At 39.0% G+C, this 21,529-nt stretch overlaps 1 protein-coding gene across 8 annotated transcripts in view; it reads right to left on the bottom strand.

Moving 5' to 3' along the window:
* PIEZO2 (piezo type mechanosensitive ion channel component 2) overlaps positions 1-21,529 on the bottom strand; it is a 443,406-nt gene that overhangs the window by 165,626 nt on the left and 256,251 nt on the right. For all 8 annotated transcript variants that reach the window (XM_039525707.1, XM_039525709.1, XM_039525708.1 and 5 more), the window contains exons 6-7: positions 5,615-5,822; positions 1,475-1,688 (exon numbers count right to left, since the gene is read on the bottom strand). In XM_039525707.1, coding sequence (XP_039381641.1) covers positions 1,475-1,688; positions 5,615-5,822 — 422 coding nt within the window. The remainder of the gene's footprint in view (positions 1-1,474; positions 1,689-5,614; positions 5,823-21,529) is intronic.

The following is a 21,529-nucleotide window of genomic DNA, read 5'->3' as shown; positions in this document are numbered from 1 at the left end:
TTAATGGGATGTTTGCAATTTTTTCCCAACATATTAAAAAAGAAGCAAAAGGAAGTTCTATGGCCTGTGTTATACAGAAGGTCAGACTTGATCCCATTGGTCCCTTCTAATCTCAGAATCTATAAACCTATGAAAAAGAAGTGTTTTAGGCTGCTTAAGAATCTGCTTTAAAAATAAATTTTCTTTTTTTTCTCCCTCTAGGTTATGAGAATTCATACAATTGCCTAAGCTGGTCTTTAGATGGTAGATGGTACAAAAGAACCTACATCTAGGAATCTCTTTTCTGATATACATGTGAAGATTTATATTCCCTGCACCATATGGCTACCTAGATCATCCTCCTAAAGTCAGCAATCCCAACATTACAAAATGTAGTTGTGGAATAAATAAAATGTCAAAAAATATAAGTGCCAGAAACTGAACCTAATGAGCCAATGTACTTAATGTACCAACTGTTGTATGAAAACAATTACATATACAGTTGTGAGACTCTATTTTTCACTTGCTTTAATGAATTGGTTTAAGACAAAAAATGATTAATTCTGGCTCATCGAGTGTTCTTTCATTTTCAATTTAAAATAGCTGAAAGTACCATGAAACTTACCATAGACAACATGAAAATTGAAGAGTTATTATTTAATTGAATTCAATTAAATCTATGGCCCTAAGCATTATTTATCATAAAGGCAATCTGAGGTCACAACCCAGTGGAACACATACTAACCAATACAATACTTCCATGACTTCATATCCTTTCGATTAAAAAAAAAAAAAAGATTTCCTCTTCTATGTTTTACATCCAATAGATATTTATTACAGAGGTGCTGTGTGGAAACTTCAGACACCAGCATGTTACATTTTGATCCAAGCGTCCAAGTGCCTGTATGAGCATGGAACTGCTGTGTGGTGTATGAGCACAGGATATACCTCTATATTATTGAAGGTAAGGAAGAGTTCATACAATTTGCCTAATATTATGCAAAGTAGGCATGATCCTCAACCTTCTGGCAAAGTAGCCCTCAGTTCAAAGTAAGTGCAATGACAATAATGTATGCACACTCTCTACCAATCAAGAGGTGGTAATGTTGTATTTTATATCTTCTTGTCTCCACTGCCACAAACGTGTGTGTATGTTCTGGGTGATGTACTGCCATTCCCTTAGTCCGTGGGTCATTATATCTTCTGGGTTTCTCTTATCTTTTTAGCCATAGAACCCCTCTCTTTCCCACTGAGGATTACTCTTGCCTAAAAAGGCACATTGTTGTCATCTCTCACACAGAGAAGACTCTAAGACCAATCAAGTTTACTTCATGTGTTGACTCTCAAAGACTGAACATGGATTTTCCTGACATTACACTATTTTCCTAAAATTATGTTAAATTATTTGTTATGTGGAAGAGCAATTGCAACAACATCTGTCATCAGAAAAGTGCACCACTTGTCTATAATTAAATAATGTAGACAGGTCTCTTACCTTGCATAGTAGTCCTTTGGAGGAACAACTTCCTGAAAGAATTGTAACTGGTACAGATAAAGTCCAATCAAGTGCCCCGCACTGTATATAGCCATTAATACACACAGACAGCTGAATATCAGCGGATCAAATGCTAGGCAACAGGACCACCATGTACAGAGCCCCAAAAATACAAAGAAATACACAGCTGACGTCAAAGATGGCAACATCATGCCTGCAAAAACAAATATTGAGGATTCTTTGAGAATATTAGCATTAAAAACATTTATTAATCCTAAAACATTATGTAATTTATCAAAACAATTTCAAAATAACATTTCTGTTTTGATAGTTTTTACTTATTATAGGTAACATCTCAGACTGCTATTAACTGAAAAATGTCATAAAACATTATATATATATATATCATTTTACTTTATGAAAAAACAACACTTGGTATGTAGCTAGGTTTAGAAGGATTAGATTTAAATTAGTAAATCTTGATTTCATACCGATGAAAAAATATTTCCATCAGTACTAACAGAAATTTACAGACAGGCAGAGTAAGAAAAATGTTGCTTGATAACTTATTAGAGTTTGATGTATTTTGACATGTGATGTTGACAATTTGTGTTTAATGGTTATAAAGCTTTAACTTTTTGAATCTCAACATCTACTGTAATGAAAGAATTATGAAATCAAATTCTGCCATGCCTATATATAGTCAATTTCAATATTTCCTCTGAGTACTTCGTGTCCTAGTTTGTACAGCTCTTTCCCACTGTAAAAGATGAGAGAAAAACAAGAATGTGTGTTCATAAACCCCCAAATCAGCAAGGAGACGCAGAGGTAGGTGCCGTACATGAAAGTACTTTTAACTTTTTAAAAAAATATATTAGATTTCAAGTTGATTACATTTCTGTAAAATAATCTGTAGGATAATAAAATACTATGAGTAATGAATATGGTGTGAAAGTTTCCCTTTTAATCATTGAATTTATAATCACTAGAAATTTGTGTGCCAGTCAGTGAGATACTGTGTACGCTGGAAATAAAAGAGCATCTACAATATATCGGGTACATGTGGTCTATGTAAGTGCCAAATATGGATGAAAAGTACTCCAATTTACACCTCAAATATTTGTAATACCTAGTGTATACCAAGGGCTCTCTTGTATCCCATGTAGATTTTCTTTTACACACTTAAACAACATTTCATTTGTGAAGTTGCTATTTTCACTCTCATGAAATGTCTACTGTACCCCGAAGGGGGATTTGAGGAGGTGGGGATGGGGAGATGCTCACATCTAAGACACAGGAAACTGGAGGAAATGACCCAAGGGCAAATCTTTCACCCTACATAATGGGCCAAAGACATCGCCAAAGCAATCCACTGAAGTCAATGGAATCATACGAAGGATGAATCTGGCCCATTTTGCTTCAAAAATCTTTAAAACTGTGTACTTGAATGGAAGGTGGATCGATCCCAAGAGATCTGGGGCTCATTCGTCTGAGTCTGGGTAGTCATCCTGCAGCAGAGTGGCCTGCTGTGCCTCAGAAGGACCCCTCATAAATTAAAAATACTTTTTATATATTTAACACCATTATAAAAGCTGACGGCAAAGCAGGGTTTGGGATGGAGGCTGACAGCTCACGACCCTCCATGTAAGTACCTTGTGACCCCCTGAGGGATCCCAACCAGTAGCGTAGCTAGGGGGGGATTGGGGGAGCGGCTGCAAGCACAAGTGGCGCCTTTTTAATTTTACTCATCCAGGAGCAAAAAAAACCCAAAAAAACCCAAAAGGCGCCACCCGCTACGACGCTTTTACAGACAGAGCGGCGCTCCATGTCTTCGGCGGCACGACCTTCACTCGCTCCGGGTGTCTTCGGTGGCACTGAAGCTTCATTGCTGAAATGATGTGAAGGCAAGCGAAGACCTGGAACGCTGCCCCTTCAGTAAAAGCGCTGCAGAGGGTGGCACCTTTTTTTCCCCCCTCTTCCCTCCACCTGGCTACGCCACTGATCCCAACCCCCAGTTTGAGAACCCCTGCCTTGGTGGATGCAGCTTTAAACTGTGTTTTGAACCCTACCATCAGACAGAAGCCACCTGATGGAGATGAATCAATGCATTCTCCTGCCAGTGTGCTCTCCTGGCCAGCTCCACCCACTCTTGAGAGATGATGTCTCCCTTTCAGCTCCCAAGCTGAGACGGGTTATGAACTTTACACTGATGAAAATCCCCACTTCCTGTTGTGTTTCAGCTGACAGGGGTCTTTCATCCTGGGTTATGTTAGCAGAAGCTAGCATAAACCTGAGGTGTCTGCAGCCCTTCACTGCTAAGGTGTAGGATACACAGTATTGTACGTACTAAAGTTAGCTTTATATATCTCTGCTAAAAGAACCTTCCACTAACAGTAAATTGGTCTGTGTTGTATTAGCATCATCACAGGCTTGTACGAAGTACTTTAGGCCAAGCTATTGTCTCTCCTCCAGTATATAATCAGTAAGTGAGTATATACCATTTTAATGATTCATATATTTAAAGGTCAGAAGGTTCCCTTATGATCATCTAGTCTGATCTCGTGCATAACACAGGTCATAGAAACTCATCTAGTAAATCTGCATCAAGCCTATAATACTGTTCTTTCTTTTAAATAGATATCCAGTCTTGATTTAAAGTCTTCAGTGATGGAGAATCAACCATATTCATAGGTAAGTTATTCCAATTGCTCATTACCTTTGCTGTTAAAAAACTGTACCTTTTTCTAGCCTGAAGTTGTCTAGTTTTAGTTTGCAACCATTGGATCTCATTATGCCTTTTTCTGCTAGATTAAAAAAATGTCTACTATCAGAAAAAAACTTTTCCCTTGGCAGGTACTTTCACACTGTGATTAATCACCTTTTAACTTCCCTTCCCCCAACTAAACAGATTGAGCTTCTTAAATCTCACACTATAAGACATCTTTTTCCAGACCTCAAATCATTCTTATAGCTCTTTTCTGAGTTCTCTTCAATTTTTCAACATCCTTTTTGAAGTGCAGACACCAGAACTGGACAGTGCTACACTAAAGTTCTCACTAATTCCAAATACCGAAGGAATATGACCTCTGAATGCCTCCTTAATATTCTTTGTTTATATATCCATAGAATGCATTTGCCCTCTTAGCTAAAGCATCACATTGGAAAATCATGTTCATTTGGTTATCTACCATGAACCTTAAGTCCTTTTCCGTGTCATTGCATTCCAAGATATAGTCTCCCATCTTTTAGGTGTGACCTACATTCTATGTTCCCAGATTTGGCCAAGTGATCCAGATTGGTCTGCATAACTCACCTGTCCCCATCACTATTTACCACTTCACCGTTCTTTGTGAATCTGCTGCAAATTTCACCAGAAATTTTATACTTTATTCTGTTTTATTCTTTGATAAAGACATTGAATAGCATTGGGAGTACAGACTGCTGCAGGACCCCATTAGAAACACCCCCTCATTTACAATTACTTTTAATGATCCATCAGCTAACCAGTTTTTAATCCATTTAATATGGATTACATTAATTTTATATAGTTCTTTTTATTAATCAGAATGTCATACAGGAGTATGTTGAATGCCTTGCAGAAGTCTGAGTATATTATGTCATCACAGTTACCTTTATCTACCAATTTTGTAATTTCATAAAAAAACTATCAAATTTGAACATTTTTTTATTATGGAATGTATAACAAACCAGTAAATAAAGAGTAGTAATGTTTTGTTTGTTTAATATTGTATGACGTGCATGTATGTGTGTGTGATATGTGCGACTTGTGTGAGTGTGAGTGAGTGTTGTTAGAAGGAGCCAGCAATTAGTCTATTAATGCACATTTCACTTCTTACCTACCGCATGTAGCCTCTCTCAGTTTGGCCATAATAATAGCTTTAAAATGAATATATATAGAATGAGTGGGCTACTTAGTACTAGCACCAATATAAATAAATAAAATTAAGCAACTCACTGTATTTCCATGCTTGCCAAAAAGCTAATTTAAATAAAAATCAGCAGCAATTAATATTCCTTCCAAATTTCCATTGTTATTCCCCAGTGTGCCAAAGTGCTGGAAATTCATTTGTACAATATATAATCTTAGGGACTCTTGGCGAACTTATCAAAAGCACCAACCTGTTGAACCAAGTAAAATTGTAACAACAACTTTTCCAGCGGTGGTTATAATATTTCCAATAAACTCTTTCAATTTGGAAGCCACTGAGGCAATTCTGCGCAGTAGTTTTAATTTTGTGGTTTCTTCAAATTCCTCTTCGCTATTTTCTCCACCATCCAAATCTTCACATATTAATGCATCATCTGGCTCTAACTTTTCTCTTCCAGCCTGAGAAAGAGAGAGAAAACAATGTGATATGAAATGAGGGACCTGCGTCATATAGGTTATTAGCCAAGTCATTTTTATAGTGACTGACTCTATAATCACAAAATAATCCGAATAAAGAGTTGTGAAAGATATATTAGAAGTCCATTTGGATATCTAAGGCTACCACCTTAGACTTGTCTTAAGAAGAAAGAGGTGAAAAATATTTGAGAGTAAGATTTTCCCTGGCAAATGTAATTCAGCTGGTTCCTCTGGCAGGTAGCAAAGTAATTCCAGTTCTACATGTTTCTATTCAAAATTATGACCACTCAACATTCTGATTTGTTGATTAGATTTTGTTAAGTCCCTTTGAGGCACAGATCATTAGTATTATTTCCAGGCCCTGAACAAAAGTGGCTCCCTACCAGATGATGTTCCTCAGGGGGTATGTCCAGACTACCCGCCGTATCGGCAGGTAGCAATCAATTTATCAGGGATCGATATACTGCATCTCATCTAGACGTGATAGATTGATCCCCGAACACGCTCCCCGTCCACTCCGGAACTCCACTGGAGCGAGCGGCAGTAGTGGAGTCGACGGGGGAGCCGTGGACGTCGATCCTGCGCCGTGAGGACAGGAGGTAAGTCGGAATAAGATACTTCGACTTCAGCTACGGTATTCCCGTAGCTGAAGTTGCGTATCTTACATCGACACCCCCCCTCCCAGTGTAGACCAGGCCAGGGTAACCTCCTTCTTGGGATCATTACCATTCCCTATTGCAGGTTCTTCCCCCCCTCCTCTTATGAACCCAGAGTTTATCCATTGGATGGAAGGGTGTGTTAGTAGCCTTTTCCTTGATCTTTCCATGCATTAGTTAGCAAGAGGCACTGACACAATGAACAGCCATGACAACTATCAGTAGCATGCCTGGACTTAGAAATAAAAAAAAAAAATCTAGGCCTTCTTCCAAACCTAGATTTGCTTCATTATACCAAATAATGCTACTATCAAGGCTAGTTTTCATAGCAGAGAAAGATAATTCTATATATGTATTTCTAGTATGGATGTGGCTATAAATGTGACTCTCTAAGAGAGATTAATACCAGTGTGCTATTAGTATAAATGCAAAAAGAGATCACGAATAAAAACATTACAGTAAACAAGCTTTCTTCTTTCTTCAATATATCCACTGATTGTACTATGTTACTCAAACCTGACTGAATCAAATTCACCAAAAGAGCATCCCAGTTGGTCCCCACGTCCCCATTCTACTTTGTTTCTGTAATGTTATACTATCAGTTTATCCAGCTACAAATGGGTTCAAAGAGGAGGCCTAGCATGTGGGACTGGTATTCAAGTAACAGTTCCCACCGACAGAGAAGAGAAAGAGAGAATCCCAGCAACAGGGAAAGAGAGAAGAAAGCAAAGTGTGCATGTGTTTGGGATAGGGTAGTAGAATGAAAGAGCTATGAGGAGAGTGATAGCTCAGGATGGATGGATGGATGAAAAGACTGGAAGAAAAGAGATGTACCATGGAAGCTCAAAGAAAGAGAGACGGAAGCCTGGAAGGATGAGAGAGAGGAAGAGAATGTGAGAAAGAAAGAAGGTGAAGAAACAAATAATACAAGGAAGAGAAAGACAAATTTGAAGAAAGTTAAGTGGCAATTAAACAATGAAAATGGGAGGGAAGGGGGAATTAAATCATGAAAAAAGAGAAAGAAGAAGAAAACCGGAAAAGACACACACAAAATAGGTAAGTAATTTGTTAGGATTTGGTGGTGACCCTGGTGCAGGGAAATAGATTAAATTTTCTGAAGAACAGAAAGATATGCATCATTGAGTGAAGGGACCTTAATCACCCTAGCCTGACAGAGGGTGGGGGGCATCTGCATTACCAGGAGGCCCAGCATGAACACAATTGAAGGAAAATATATTAATCCAGACACAACACAAAGGACATTAAAAAAAATCTAACAATAAATGGGCCAGATCTTCACCATATGTAATTTGGCATAGCTCCATTTGTTTCACTGGAGTGACTCAAAATTAAATCAGCTGACCATCTGACCCAATTAATTTCTTTTTGATAGCTAGGGGCACGTGTGAGTATTATATCTGTAATGACTTTTCAAGAGAACAACATATTTATTGCGGCCATTGGAAATGATAAATTAGAGAGCATTGATTGAGTGGCTTCCAGTGGAAATTGTAGAGCTGTTATCCTTCTGAGTATTTAACTGTACAGAATACTTCATTACAATTTTGTTAGGTGGATTCCCCAAGGAAAAGAAACTCCCTCTTGTTCCATTTCACCTTTAAACTTTTTGCCAACTTTCTCTTCCCATTAACATTGTCTGTGATTGCCCAGAAAAAGCTTGTTCCACCTAGAGTTTCTATTTTGCAGACAATGAAATATGTATTAAATGCTGTAGAGCTGGTGTGGGAAATCCTCTCTCTCAGACACATCCGGCTGTTTCACTAATTACGTCCATTATAAGTGGAGTGCGCTGGCGTCACAACCACTTTGCCATCGTCACAGTTCATTTTCATGGCTTTCAACAAACAAGGTTAATAGCTCTAGAAGCAAAGCAATCATTAGGAGGTTGCAGTGTGCACACTCAGTAAGCACCTCTGGGGGGGGTTTAGTATGGAGAGGAATTACTATTGTCTGCTGCCCTTGCTAGATCTCATGTCTAGAGAGCTCTCTAGTTGATGCTACTTTACCTAAATAATTAACCACAAAACAATGCTGCAGTTCAGCTAAATGCTGCATAATATTCTTCATACCACTATCACTATATCAATGGGAAAGACACAGGAAAAATATTACAATGGCAACTTTCTATGTACTACAATTACTAGAAGAATTCCTTATTTAGCCTGTTGGGTCCAGTCCTGTGTTTCCAAGCCAACTGTAGCTCTATGTTTCTCAGGGGCGGCTCCAGGCCCCAGCACGCCAAGCGCGTGCTTGGGGCGGCATGCCGCGGGGGGCGCTCTGCCGGTCGCCGGGAGGGCGGCAGGCAGCTCCGGTGGACCTCCCGCAGGCGTGCCTGTGGAGGGTCCGCTGGTCCCACGGCTCCGGTGGACCAGCGGAACGCGGGACCAGCGGACCCTCCGCAGGCAGGGCTGCGGGAAGTCCACTGGAGCCGCCTGCCGCCCTCCCGGCAACCAGCAGAACGCCCCCCACGGCATGCCGCCCTGCTTGGGGCGGCGAAATGTCTAGAGCCGCCCCTGATGTTTCTTGTTTAATGTGATCATTAAACGGCTAACTCTTATGTGCATGCAAAAAACAAATGAAATCAGTGGAAATTCTGGATGTTCGGGGATGAGGGATTGAGCTTTTAGTGTGCACGGACCTATATAAAAGAGGACATCTTCAGCTCTTCCATCTATTTATCCGTATCTATGGAGATAGTTTGCAACAAAAATAAAAATGTAATTTCAAAGTAACTGCTCTTACAAAGGAGACTGGCAGACGTTGGATATAAATGACAATGTGGATTAAAACAATGAGCTCAAGGGGAAACTTTTGAAAACAGATTTTGTTTGTGTATATATACAAATTATGCTTTCTACTAGAGATTGGCATGTCCGGTAATTGGAGCATAGACCTTTGGGCTAAGAATTCCAAATGCCTAATCGCAACCCAGAGAGCGATTCCTTTGGTGGAATTTATGCTCTTAAAGAATGCTCTTAATTTATCTTCCTTAGTTACCCCATCTGTAAATGTTGATAGTATTTAGCTACCACACACATATTTGCTAGTTCTCATGCTAGATTTTCCAAGAAGTTGCAAGCTGAATCATAACATCCCCTGGCCATGCTGGCAAAATCGGTATCTGAGCAGAGCAGCACTCTTCTAGGAGACCACGATGACAGCCACTTTCTTCCACTATGCAGAATTTGGCATAGATGGATCTGCATAGATGAATGTGTGTAAAATGCCTTCAGTATAAAAATCATTATATAAATGCTATTGCTAGGAGTCTATACTAAATAGGAAGAAGTTATACACAAGCCATTTTCATTGCAAGCTAAAAAGAGAGCTCTTTTGAAGCAATAATAATTATTTAATATCCTGAATCAGCACCTTCACATATGTGCAAGAATGGGAAATATAAAACTGAATACAGAGAAAACACACAAAACCAAACAAAAAACAAAACCAAAACCCTTACCCTGAAGGGAACAGAAAAATGAATTTAAAACTGGTCTTGGGGGGGGGAATGAGAATTTAAAAAGTATTAAATGAACTGCAGGAAATCCACACGATGGGAAAAAAAGGGAAAAGTGGAAGGAAAAAAGAAATAAGAAAAAACCCAGGGTGACAAGTAAGGAAAAGAAGGGAAGTTGCTTTGTTGCATAGATGGTGGAGCAGACACCCTTTTTCTCTCTTGCAATCCATCTCAGCTGCTAAAACTCATCCTATGCATATCTTCTTAACTCCTGCCAAAAATGGCTGTTTGGTTTCCCTACAAACACAACAGGGATCCTGCTTTTTCCACTTTGAGAGTCTGGCCACCCTAGTTTGGCTCCCCATAGTTCTAGTCAATCTGATGCACATTCTGTCTTACTCCCCTTTAGTTTGGGTGTTGGGGTATTTGTCAGTGTGGAGTGGGAGAACCACTAGGAAGAAGAGTCTTTCTGGACTTACCAGTCCCTGCTTACCAGTCTTCAATTTATATCTAACAGATTGTTTAAAATTACAACTCTGAAGCTTCTATTGTTGTTTTCTCAAATAAAAATGGAACTAATCGCTGAGGTTGGGCACAACGTGAATGGACTAAGGATTTTGACTTCCATCTGGTGATAACGTCTGTTGTTCTAACAGTTTTTGATGCATATGCTGTAAGATATGCACATGCTCATCATAAAACAGCATTATTCCAGACAGACTGTTTTGCAAAGCCTTCACCCCACATGGGTCAGCCTGAGACTATAAACTAATGCTGCATAGGACATAGTTAGATAAATACTTTTACTTCCGTAATAAATTACTTATTATGCAACTACAGAATCCCTGTGGCTACTGATTAAATCAAATAAACCTCTCCATTCAACTAGTATATAACATTTTTAAGTCATAAAAATGTGTTTCCATGGCCTTTTCTATGTAGAATGGGGCCCCATGACTTTTTTATAAACAGACTAAATGTAGTTTAGGTTTTTCAACTTTGTGCAAGTCCCAAGAGTGTTCACTGTACAACACTTTTTAAAACTGCCAAACAGAGATAAAGCACAGGCAGAGAAAATCTTGCCTCTGTGGCAGCTACTATCATGGCTAGGGCCAGAATATCCATTAGCTACTTTTGGGGCCTGCTTTAATAACATCTAGCTTTTACATGTTTCATCTGGTACAGTATAAACACTAATGCACTGAGATATTCTAAGTCCCATAAATGTATTTACTAACAGGCAGCCTTCGTCTCAATTTAAATTCATTCTTGCACCAGAAAACCTTTTTGTATTGTACCTACAGCTAAGGATACTACATCTGTAAATACACAGAATAGTCATTCAGTGACTTTTGGACACTAGAAAGGACAGGAATCTAACCCTTTAAAAATCTCACGGTTGTCACCATTGCAATTTTTACTAACCAGAGATGTTATAGCTAGATAGAGATGGATCTCAAAAGGTTCTGTGGCTCAGAATGGAAAAAAAACCCTTCAAAGTTTGCTAATGTATTACACTATTTGACCTTTTGAATCTGTGTAATGGCACTGGAAAGCTCATAAGAATAGTCTCTCATGAGAGTTCAGGTGCTTCCTCCTTCAAGTTAGATCATAAAGGCTGCACAAATAGCCTCTTCTGCAGTATTTTGACGTTTCCTCCCAGGAACCAGAAAACACAGAGGAGTGAGAAAATGAGAAAGTTTTGGGAAAAAAAGGTTATCTGAACTTATCCAAACCTCAATGTTTGTTTTGAGCTTTGAGCAATTATGTTGGAATCAATTTTTATTCTAAATGCAATGGTAAAAGACTATACATCAATTTATGTGTATCAAGCTGTACATGATACTTATAGACAGAAACAGGAATGTAAAGGCAGGACAAATTATTATAAACTTGATGAATGTATTCATGTTTCAGAATGTTTGGATTATAGGCAGTACAGAAGTGCAAAACATAATGAGAGATACAGTGTGTACTAAGATGACAGGAATTTCTGAGTTCTAATTCTGGCCCTGATGCTGTCTTGATGAGTGACCTAAGGCAAGTTGCATGAAGTGCAATTATACTCTGAAAAATTACTATGTTAAAATGATTCCTTCTTATTCAACAGATCCCTGTGAGTCAGAGAGTTTATTGGCTGAAATAAATTCTTACAACTTTGAAGTCTTGTCAGCTTTCCAGAGCCCTCTCAGCTAAGAGAGAGCAAACTGGATTCTATTCCTTTTTGTTCATCATTAAGAGAATTCTTAACTAAATTCCAATCAGTTACACCTGTGCAAACTCATAGAAGATAATGGTTTTCCCCAGGTGTCTGAGCGAGCATAACACAGAGACAGCAGGAGTTGCATAAATGTGGTGGAGGGCACAATTTAACCAGTAGAACCTTTAGTATGATTCCTGACATGTTTTTTTTTGTTTTAAACCAACTTAACTCTGAGATCTCTGGTTTCATTTGCAGGAAAGGTATATGCATACAGGGGCGGCTTCAGGCACCAGCACGCCAAGTGCATGCCTGGGGCAGCAAGCCACCGGGGGCACTCTGCCGGTCGCCGCAATGGCAGCAGGCAGGTTGCCTTCGGTGGCATGCCTGCGGAGGGTCCGCTGGTCCCGCGGCTTCAGTGGACCTCCCGCAGGCGTGCCGCCGAATCCGCGGGACCGGGGACCTCCCGCAGGCAAGCCGCTGAAGGCAGCCTGCCTGCCGTGCTTGGGGCGGCAAAATACCTAGAGCCGCCCCTGTATGCACATACTTTATCTGGAAATGAAAGAGCAACACATGGAGAGCCCCACAATGCCATTTTCATAGCGACATTTTTCAGACTACAACTGCACTGTCACCTCTTGTGTCTGTTTCTCTATCTGTAAAATAGGGAAAATATTTATCTTCCATACTTACCTCACAGGGGTGTTGTGAGGATTACTTAATCAAAGCCTGTATAGCCCTATACAATTGTTAGGTATAATTGATATAGATCATTGTGGATATTGTAACTAGTAATTGGATTACTTCAAAAAGTTTCTGTTTGAATAATGTTTATATCTGAACTGTTTGGTCTGGAAATCTTACACCACCAGGTTTGCATGCAAGATCTCTGCTTCCAATACCTTGGTTTCAGCTGGACTATGAGAATAGCTTATGGTATCTCAGTATTTCGATTCAATGTTTTCTTTTTTACCCAAACCGCTTTGTTTAATTCTCAATGTAACTTGTGATAACATTTTGCAGGTCACATTTTTAAGCTCATCTGTAATAAGTCTAAAGGTCCACAATGCACAAAGCAAAAAAATTTTTTTAAGAAGCTACCTACCATTTACTTTAAAAAATGGGAGAACTGGAAGGAAGAGGGATTTCAATGTATGTGCAGAATTTTTCAAATGAGGATATGACCCAAAAATGTCCAAAGAAAAAATAAGCAATACAATGCAATATTTTGCTGACAAACTTTCCTCTGATGATGTAAGCTAGAGGAGCTATTGAGGTGTCACAGACACTTATGGCCCCTAAACACCTCTGAATGACTTCAGTGGGAGATAGACCAGGCCTTTACTTAAGCAGAAAGTGACCGGGGTTCTTTTTTAAAAAAAATACAGTAGGGTTGCAAATTATGACTGGAAGAACAGCGCTCCCAAAGTCCACTCTCAGCATTAGCAACTCTAATGTTTGCTCATTCCAGAACCTAAATCAATGCATGACGACAGTAGGATGCAATACACATATTGATACTGAATTAAATATGGCATTTATCATTTTTACACCCCTCTTCAACACAAACGGAGATACTCTGTTAAAGATAAACACAAACCAAACAAATCATAAGAATATCATTCTTGTTAATCAATGTGAATTGTTTTTCTTCATATTGTGGTTTATGTGTGGGATTTTTGTCATGAGCTTTCCAAGTATTTTTAATTCTCCTGCTGTTCTGTTTGGTGATTTTTAACAGTAACATTGGATGGTATTTTATATCCAGGATTTAGCCACCTATATTGAAATATAATTGAATAACTGCTCAAAAGAAACTGTGGCTTGCTCTCTCCTCCAAAATGAGGTAGGGAAGACAGAGAATGGCATTTCCCACTGGACACAACTGCCTACTGGACTGGCCTGTCACAGAGCATATCAAAGGATGGAGCTGCTGGCAGGCTCCTTGATGCACAATGTCTCTTTAAAGCTCCCTTGGAGTGATGCCCAAGCACAACGACCCCAGAACAGACCTACATCTAACAGACACAATCTAAACCTCAATATTTACAAGGAAATTAGGGATGAAATCTTGGCCCTATTGAAATTAACTGCAAAACCGCCACTGAATTTAAATGGTCCAGGATATCACTCTAGGAGGGAAAAAGTAAAACCATTTGTTGAAGACATACCCTGCAAACGCCTACTCAGGTGATGAATCATTTCTCATACAAATAATGCCATTGAGATATATGGGGCTACTTATGTGGAAGAGTTTGCAAGACTGGACTTGCAATCTTTAAGAGGATTCTATGAATTTGGCCATTTCTTGATATCAAAATACTCCTTGTTAACGCTGTATAGTGGTAAACATTTTACCTGCAGTAAGTTATGTGAAGCATTGAATACTTAGCTCAGAGTACTGATAAACTGTAGATTGATTAGTTCTTGCAAAGAGTTTACAATTCTACTATATAGCCTGAAAATCAGTTATAACAGGAATAAGGCAACAGTGCTGATGAAAACAAGTTTAAAACATTATGGTAATACACAAAAATGTAAATGTGAGACGAGATTCTTACATGTCTTAAGCAATTATCATCATCTTTCAAATACTCATCTCCTTACTTCCAAAAAGATCCCAGACACTTTAAGAATATAAATATAGCATCTCACAAATGCACCAATTTTTTGGAAGGAGAGTAACAACTGATCAGCACATAGTACACTACATACAGTGGGCAAAATTGAATTTTTAATTTGTTTATAACACAATTCAACTGGTCGCTGTGGCAGGATCAACTCATACTCATACCATGTTTTAAAACTGAGTCCTAATACTGATAATGAAGAAGAGGTTTTCAAAGTTAAACTGTATTAGAAATCCTCTTTACAATGAATTAAATACTGTTCCTCAGTTTGATATAAACACACTATAGACAAAACTTTAAGCCACGGACAAGTGTGCAAACTCCTATTCAAGTTAAAAGCCTCATGAGATCACTGAAGTTAATACAGAACAGAAAGAACTGAGTCAATCCTGCTAGGATCTGAACTTGTAATTCTAGCAAGCGTTATTCTGCTCTCATTTCCTCTGGTGTAAATCCTGGGTAACTTCATTGAAGTCAATGGAGTTACACCAGTGAGAAAGGAGAATATGAACCGGAGATTACAGTAATGTTTCACATGTGGGAAATTACTGAAAACTAGGGGAACCTGAAGGCTGTGACAGAAAGATAACGGTTTTTGATCTAACTCTGTAGGCAAAGGCAATCAACAGCCTCCTATGGGGAGAACTCTTAACTTAGAAAGCTATGCTCCACAGAGTGTATGCAAAAATGAGTTGTGCATTATTGGTTGAAATCTATGTAGGATCAAAAGAATTTTCTAAATACACAGGAAATTGGAAAAGAAAACTGGAGTTCTAGAGTGGGATGGGGAAAGGCACATAATTAAATATTGTATTCAATAGCTCTTGCACAGGGAATGGACAGAGATTTCACTTCCCAAGATACACCTAAGCAAATTTCATATGAACTCAACACAGGATTACATGTCTAATATGGTAATAAAATCTTACATCTTGACTTCAAAGACTGTGAGGATTATAAACCAAAGGCGAAAGAGGGAAAATCACAGACATGGAGTTAGGCAGGTTGACCGGAGAGGCTGAAACACCATTTGTTAATGAGAGAGAACCTGGCAAACTTAACCACCTGCGGGCTAAGACATCACTCACAACAGTGGCATGTTTCAAGTTTCCATGTTGCTTATTTATTAATGATGTGGGCGGGGGGAGGAAATGGGGGGTGGGGAGCAGGGCATGGGTGAGCAGTGAGGTAGCAAAATTTGAAGACACAAAATTATTGATGACTAGAGAGGACTGAGGAACTTCCTAGACAGCTAATCAAGCAAAGTGGATGGACAACATAGTCAAAATTCAATGTTGATAAATGCAAGAACCACAAGTTCTAATGCACATTGGAGGGAAATTTTTAAACTACTCATTCACCCTACAGAGTTCTAAATAAATTGTATCAGCTCCAGAAAGGGACCTGGATATTACTGTACACATCAATGAAAACTTCAGCTCAGTGTGCAGTGGCAGTTAAGAAAGGTAAGAATATGTTAGGATGCCTAAGGAATAGGATGGTGAATAATGCCTTTATATAAATCAAGTATCAGAGGGGTAGCCATGTTAGTCTGGATCTGTAAAAGCAGCAAAGAGTCCTGTGGCACCTTATAGACTAACAGACGTTTTGGAGCATGAGCTTTTGTGGGTGAATACCCACTTCAAAGCTCATGCTCCAAAACGTCTGTTAGTCTATAAGGTGCCACAGGACTCTTTGCTACTTTTATATAAATCAGTGTGTGGCCTCATCTGTATTATTGTGTGTAATAGTGGTCACCCCAATCTCAAAAGGATATTGCAGATTTAGAGGGGGTTCAGAGATATGCAACAAAAGTGACTAAGGTCCCAGAAAGGGAAGAGATGGATTGTTTATCTTAGGAGACAAATAAGAGGGGACTTGATAAAATAATATAAAAGAATTATTAGTTGAGAGATGGTAACTGAGGTATACAGAGATTACAAGATTGACCTGAGGCCACAAAAGAGATTTGTGGCATATCTGGGAATTGACCCAGATCTCCTGAACACATTGCAGTGTCATGACCACAAGACTATCCTTCCTTGTTGACTTTCATTTTCTAAACTTTTCTTTATCTAAGAACCTTTTCGTCAAACATTTCTGAGATTCCAAATTGAGAGTCAGGGACAGTCTGAGCCTAAACCCAGTTCATATTCTTTGACCTAAAGCACAGACCAGGGATTTTTAGGATTCTAAGTAGCATGGACAAGAATAAAGTTTGAGGGGAAAGGTGATAAGTACAGTGAGAGCAAAACTAAAAATGTACATTTCAATTAAGATCACCACATCTGGTAAAGTTTAAGTTATACAGTTTTACAGGGATTTTTTCAGTCACTTACAATACTAGACAATCCATAGATTCAGAGATTATAAAGCCAGAAAGCACCAAAGTGTTCATCTAGTCTGACCTCCTGTATAAACACAGGTCACCAGACTTCTCTGAATGAATTCTTGTTTGAACTAGAGCATATCCTTTAGAAAAACACGCAATCTTTATTTTAAAATTGCCAATGACGGAGAATCCACGACAACCCTTGGTAAATTGTTCCAATGATTAATTACCCTCACTGTTAAAAAAAAGTTTTTTATTTCCAGTCGGAATTTGTGGTCCAGGCACTGGACCGTTTTATACCTTTGTCTTCTAGGCTGAAGAGCCCATTATCAAATTTTTGTTTCACATGTCAGTATTTTACACACTGCAATCAAGTCACCCCTTAACCTTCTCTTTGTAAAGCCAAATAGATTGAATATTGAACTCAAATTGCCCTGTTTTCTGTTCATTCCTTCTGAAGCATCTGGCACTGGCCACTATTAGAGGACAAGATACTGGGCTAGCCGGATCGTTGGTCTGACCCAATATGGCCATTCTTATATTGAACTACTTGAGTCTATCACTGTAAGGTGTATTTTTCAATTCTTTAATCATTTTTGCTGCTCTTCTCTGAACCCTCTCCAATTTATCAACATCCTTCTTCAACTGTGGGCACCAGAACTGGACACAGTATTTCAGCAGTGGTCACACCAGTGCCACGTACAAAAGTATTATAACCTCCCTACTCCTACTCAAGAGTCCTCTGTTTATACATCCAAAGATTGCATTAGCCCTTTTGACTGTGGTGGTGCACTGAGAGCCCATGTTCAGCTAATCATCAACCATGACCTCCAAGTCTCTATTCAGAGTCACTTTTTTCCAGGACTGTAACTATGGCCTTTATTCCTTGTTCTTAGATGCAAGACCTTATATCTGACTTATTAAAACATATATTGTCTGCTCCCACCCAGTTTACCACAGTCAGTGACCTGTCCTCTTCATTATTCACCACCCCACAAATCTTTGGGTCATCTGCATACTTGATCAGTGAGGGCTTTGGAGCTGTGCTCCGGCTCCGCTCCAGCTCCAGGCAAAAACCTGCAGCTCCACTGCTCCGGAGCTGCTCCATGCTCCAGGCTCCACTCTAAAGCCCTGTTATTAACCATTTTATGTTTTCTTCCAGATATTGATAAAAATATTCAATATCATAAGGCCATGAACTGATCCCTGTGAGACCCTCTAGAAACACAGCTACTTGATGATGATCCCCCATTTACAATTCAATTTTGAGACCTGTCAGTTAGCTAGCTTTTAGTTCTTTAGTGTGTGCCATGTTACTTTTGTATTAGTCTAGATTTTGTAATCAAAATGTCATATGTTACTAAGCCAAATGACTTACAGAAGTCTATGTATATTATATCAACAATATTACAGTTATCAGCCAAACTTGTCATCTCATCCAAAACCAAAACAGTTATCAAGTTAGTTTGACAAGATCTATTTTCCATAAACATATGCTGACTGGCATAGTCTTCCATAGTCTCAAGAAAAACAACTTTTTTCCCCCAATACCTATTAAACTGTATATACTGTCTCTGCATGTTGGCACATAAAATCACCATCTGCTTCAGTCACTGTTATACTTTCAGACACAGCTGGGAAGTTAACATTTCTCTTTTCTTTTCTCCCCCCACCCCTCCGCACTTTAAACTTTTTGACTGGCATTGTGCTTCTCTGAGTTTGCAGTCTGGGCCTTTCTCCAGCTGAATTCACCTGCTTTAGATTTTCTGAGTCCTAATAAAAAAAAGGCCTGCAGACACATTTGCTCCAAGTGTGCAACCATTTAGGGGTGGTAATGAGTTGGACTGCAGCCTGGTATCTGGCAAACCTTTCTACTTCATGACTCACGGCTAATTAAAACCACACTCTATGCAGCATTACTTACAAATAATTGAGTGCCTCCCACCCTCTTTCCAGAGCTTCACAATACTGTATACTTTTTTTGTTCTGGTGCAGGTCTGTTTCTCTGAAAGTCAGATGCACTATTATGAATCAGGATTTCCATATTTTCATTGATCCTTACTATCCTTAACCCCTTAGGGTTGGATATCAATACCCTTTCACGCACTGAATTGTGTCTTACTCTGTGAGCAGTCTCACTAATTTTATTTTACAGATTTACTGCCTGTGGAATAAAACACTAATCAGAATTGGGTGCTTAACCACCCTAAGAATCTGGTGTGTTTAACTTAATTCAGGAGTGATGGGATGAAGTGTGACCTTAACATCTGATTATGAAAAATATCATAATTGTATCAAATCTTTTTATATGTACATTTTATTTCAAAGGGTAGATGTGTTATCTTTGTTTTTTACACTGCTTATCATCATGTAATTCCATGCCCTGAAAACAGAGAGAGCACTGAGAGTACACGGGAACTGTTCTATGTAAATGACTGCCTGCTCTAAATAGGTAAAGCTGCAGGGCATACTATTTGCTTCTGGGTGCAGTTCAAGACTTTTTGATTTATAAAGTCCTCTATGGCTTGGAACCTAGTACTCTAAAAGGCTTTCTATCTCTTCAGGCACTGTGTAGCTGGGGACATCAGCCAATGGATCCTTAATGTTATGTCTGGAGATGGGTGGCAGGGATTCCTGGCAGAAGTTCCTCAATTCTGGAATCTGCTTCACTTGCTGGTACAATAAACCCCCAGACTGTTCACTTTGTGGCATTGTGCTACTTATCACTTTTTCAGATGCTTTTATTGAAGGGTGAAATACAACAATTTAAGCCCATTAAAGACCCGGTCCAGTGTGCTTCCTAAAACATGGTAATCTGTAAGCCAGTGCAGTGTTGAAGAACTGGTGTATTTATTTATTTAGGTTTCCTGTTTCAACATACTCATCCAAAGCATAAATCTAAAATATTGATTAAAATCAATACAAATGGGGCCAATGTGCAAAAAATTATGAATCCTTCAAAATCCCCACAAACTCAGAAACTCAGTGATACATTGCATATATGCATCAGACTCCCTGTAGCCAGCACAGTGATGTACAGACCCCTGATATTTTTAGCTGCTTCTGTAGCATTTTATGAACACTCTTTCTAAGTAGCAAACATGACTACAGGATATTATGTGCAGAACGCCTACAGACAGCTGAAGTTGATATAGTTTTAAAAAATGTTTAACTTATCATTTGTTAGGATATAGACATTCAGGCCTGTCTGCAAAGGCCTATACTTTAAGAATTTAGGTGCATTCTTATCACTTAGCTAGTTATAGAGGTATAAAAGAAAGAATCAAAATCACTGTCTGTGTAATGGCCTTCTCTTACTGTGACAGGCTAAGGCCTTCAGCTAAGATGTAGTTAGGCAGCCATAAGCTGGGAAGTGTATGGTCACATCCTCACATTCCGAACTAGTCACACTGAAATAAGGTGCTATTGGGCTATCCTGTCCTGATATTCCTATTACCTCCAGAGAAAGGGTAGAGCCTAGAAGATGTAAAAGGAAACTTAGTTTAATAGCATCCTGTCTGGCAGAACTCACTTATCAATAGACACAGCTGGAAAACCCTTATGTCTGGACACTAAGGAAGGAAACTGGAATCATGCTTGCTGGAAGTTCACCCCAATAAACATCAAACTGTTTGCACCTTTGGACTTCGGGTATTGTTGCTCTCTGTTCATGTGAGAAGGACCAGGGAAGTGAGAGGGTGAAGGAATAAGCCCCCTAACATCATTCACTAATTTTTACTTCACTTTAAGAATATATAGGTTATTCTGCTGTAAATGAGTTGATGGTGAAAAGAGATCAGTCCTGTGTAAAATATTGATGTACAATTTTCCTCCCACCTTAAAATACGTATATGGCTAATTTTTTGACATAAAAACATAGCCACTGTGCTTTGTAATAATACGTAAATAATCTATAATATTCTTGGCTGAGTTTTGCTGTAATAACAAAAAAGTAGCCAAGTTAGTTAGTCAGTGTGTTTTTTCTTTCTTTCTCTCTCTCTCCCCCCTCTCCCCCCTGTTTAAAGAAAATCCTAATATCTAATTGGTTGGAAGATTGCCTTGAGGTAGTCCATGTATGAAAGATCCCATTTAAAACCTCATTCTGTTCTATTTAATCAGTATTTACTAGTTACCATGTAACCTTATCTGCATGCCATAGCTCAGCTCCTTATGCCCTTCCACACCCTCTACCTCTGGATCACCTCCTCCTCACCCAGACTCCAGGCTGGGGCTCATCTCTAGCCTTAATCAAAAATGGACATCAAATCAGAGTCTTGTAAAACCACCATTCAGATACAGAGGAACCTGAATGTGCCCTTTTCTTCTTCCAGTTTGCTTCTGTAATCAGATTTCTCATATTTTATGCTTGGACAGAAGATGGATAACTTTAAAG

The sequence above is a fragment of the Mauremys reevesii genome, linkage group 2 (assembly GCF_016161935.1).
Source record: "Mauremys reevesii isolate NIE-2019 linkage group 2, ASM1616193v1, whole genome shotgun sequence".
NCBI lineage: Eukaryota > Metazoa > Chordata > Testudines > Geoemydidae > Mauremys > Mauremys reevesii.
The sequence above is the reverse complement of the archived record's forward strand: the minus strand, read 5'-3'. Positions and strand labels throughout refer to the sequence as shown.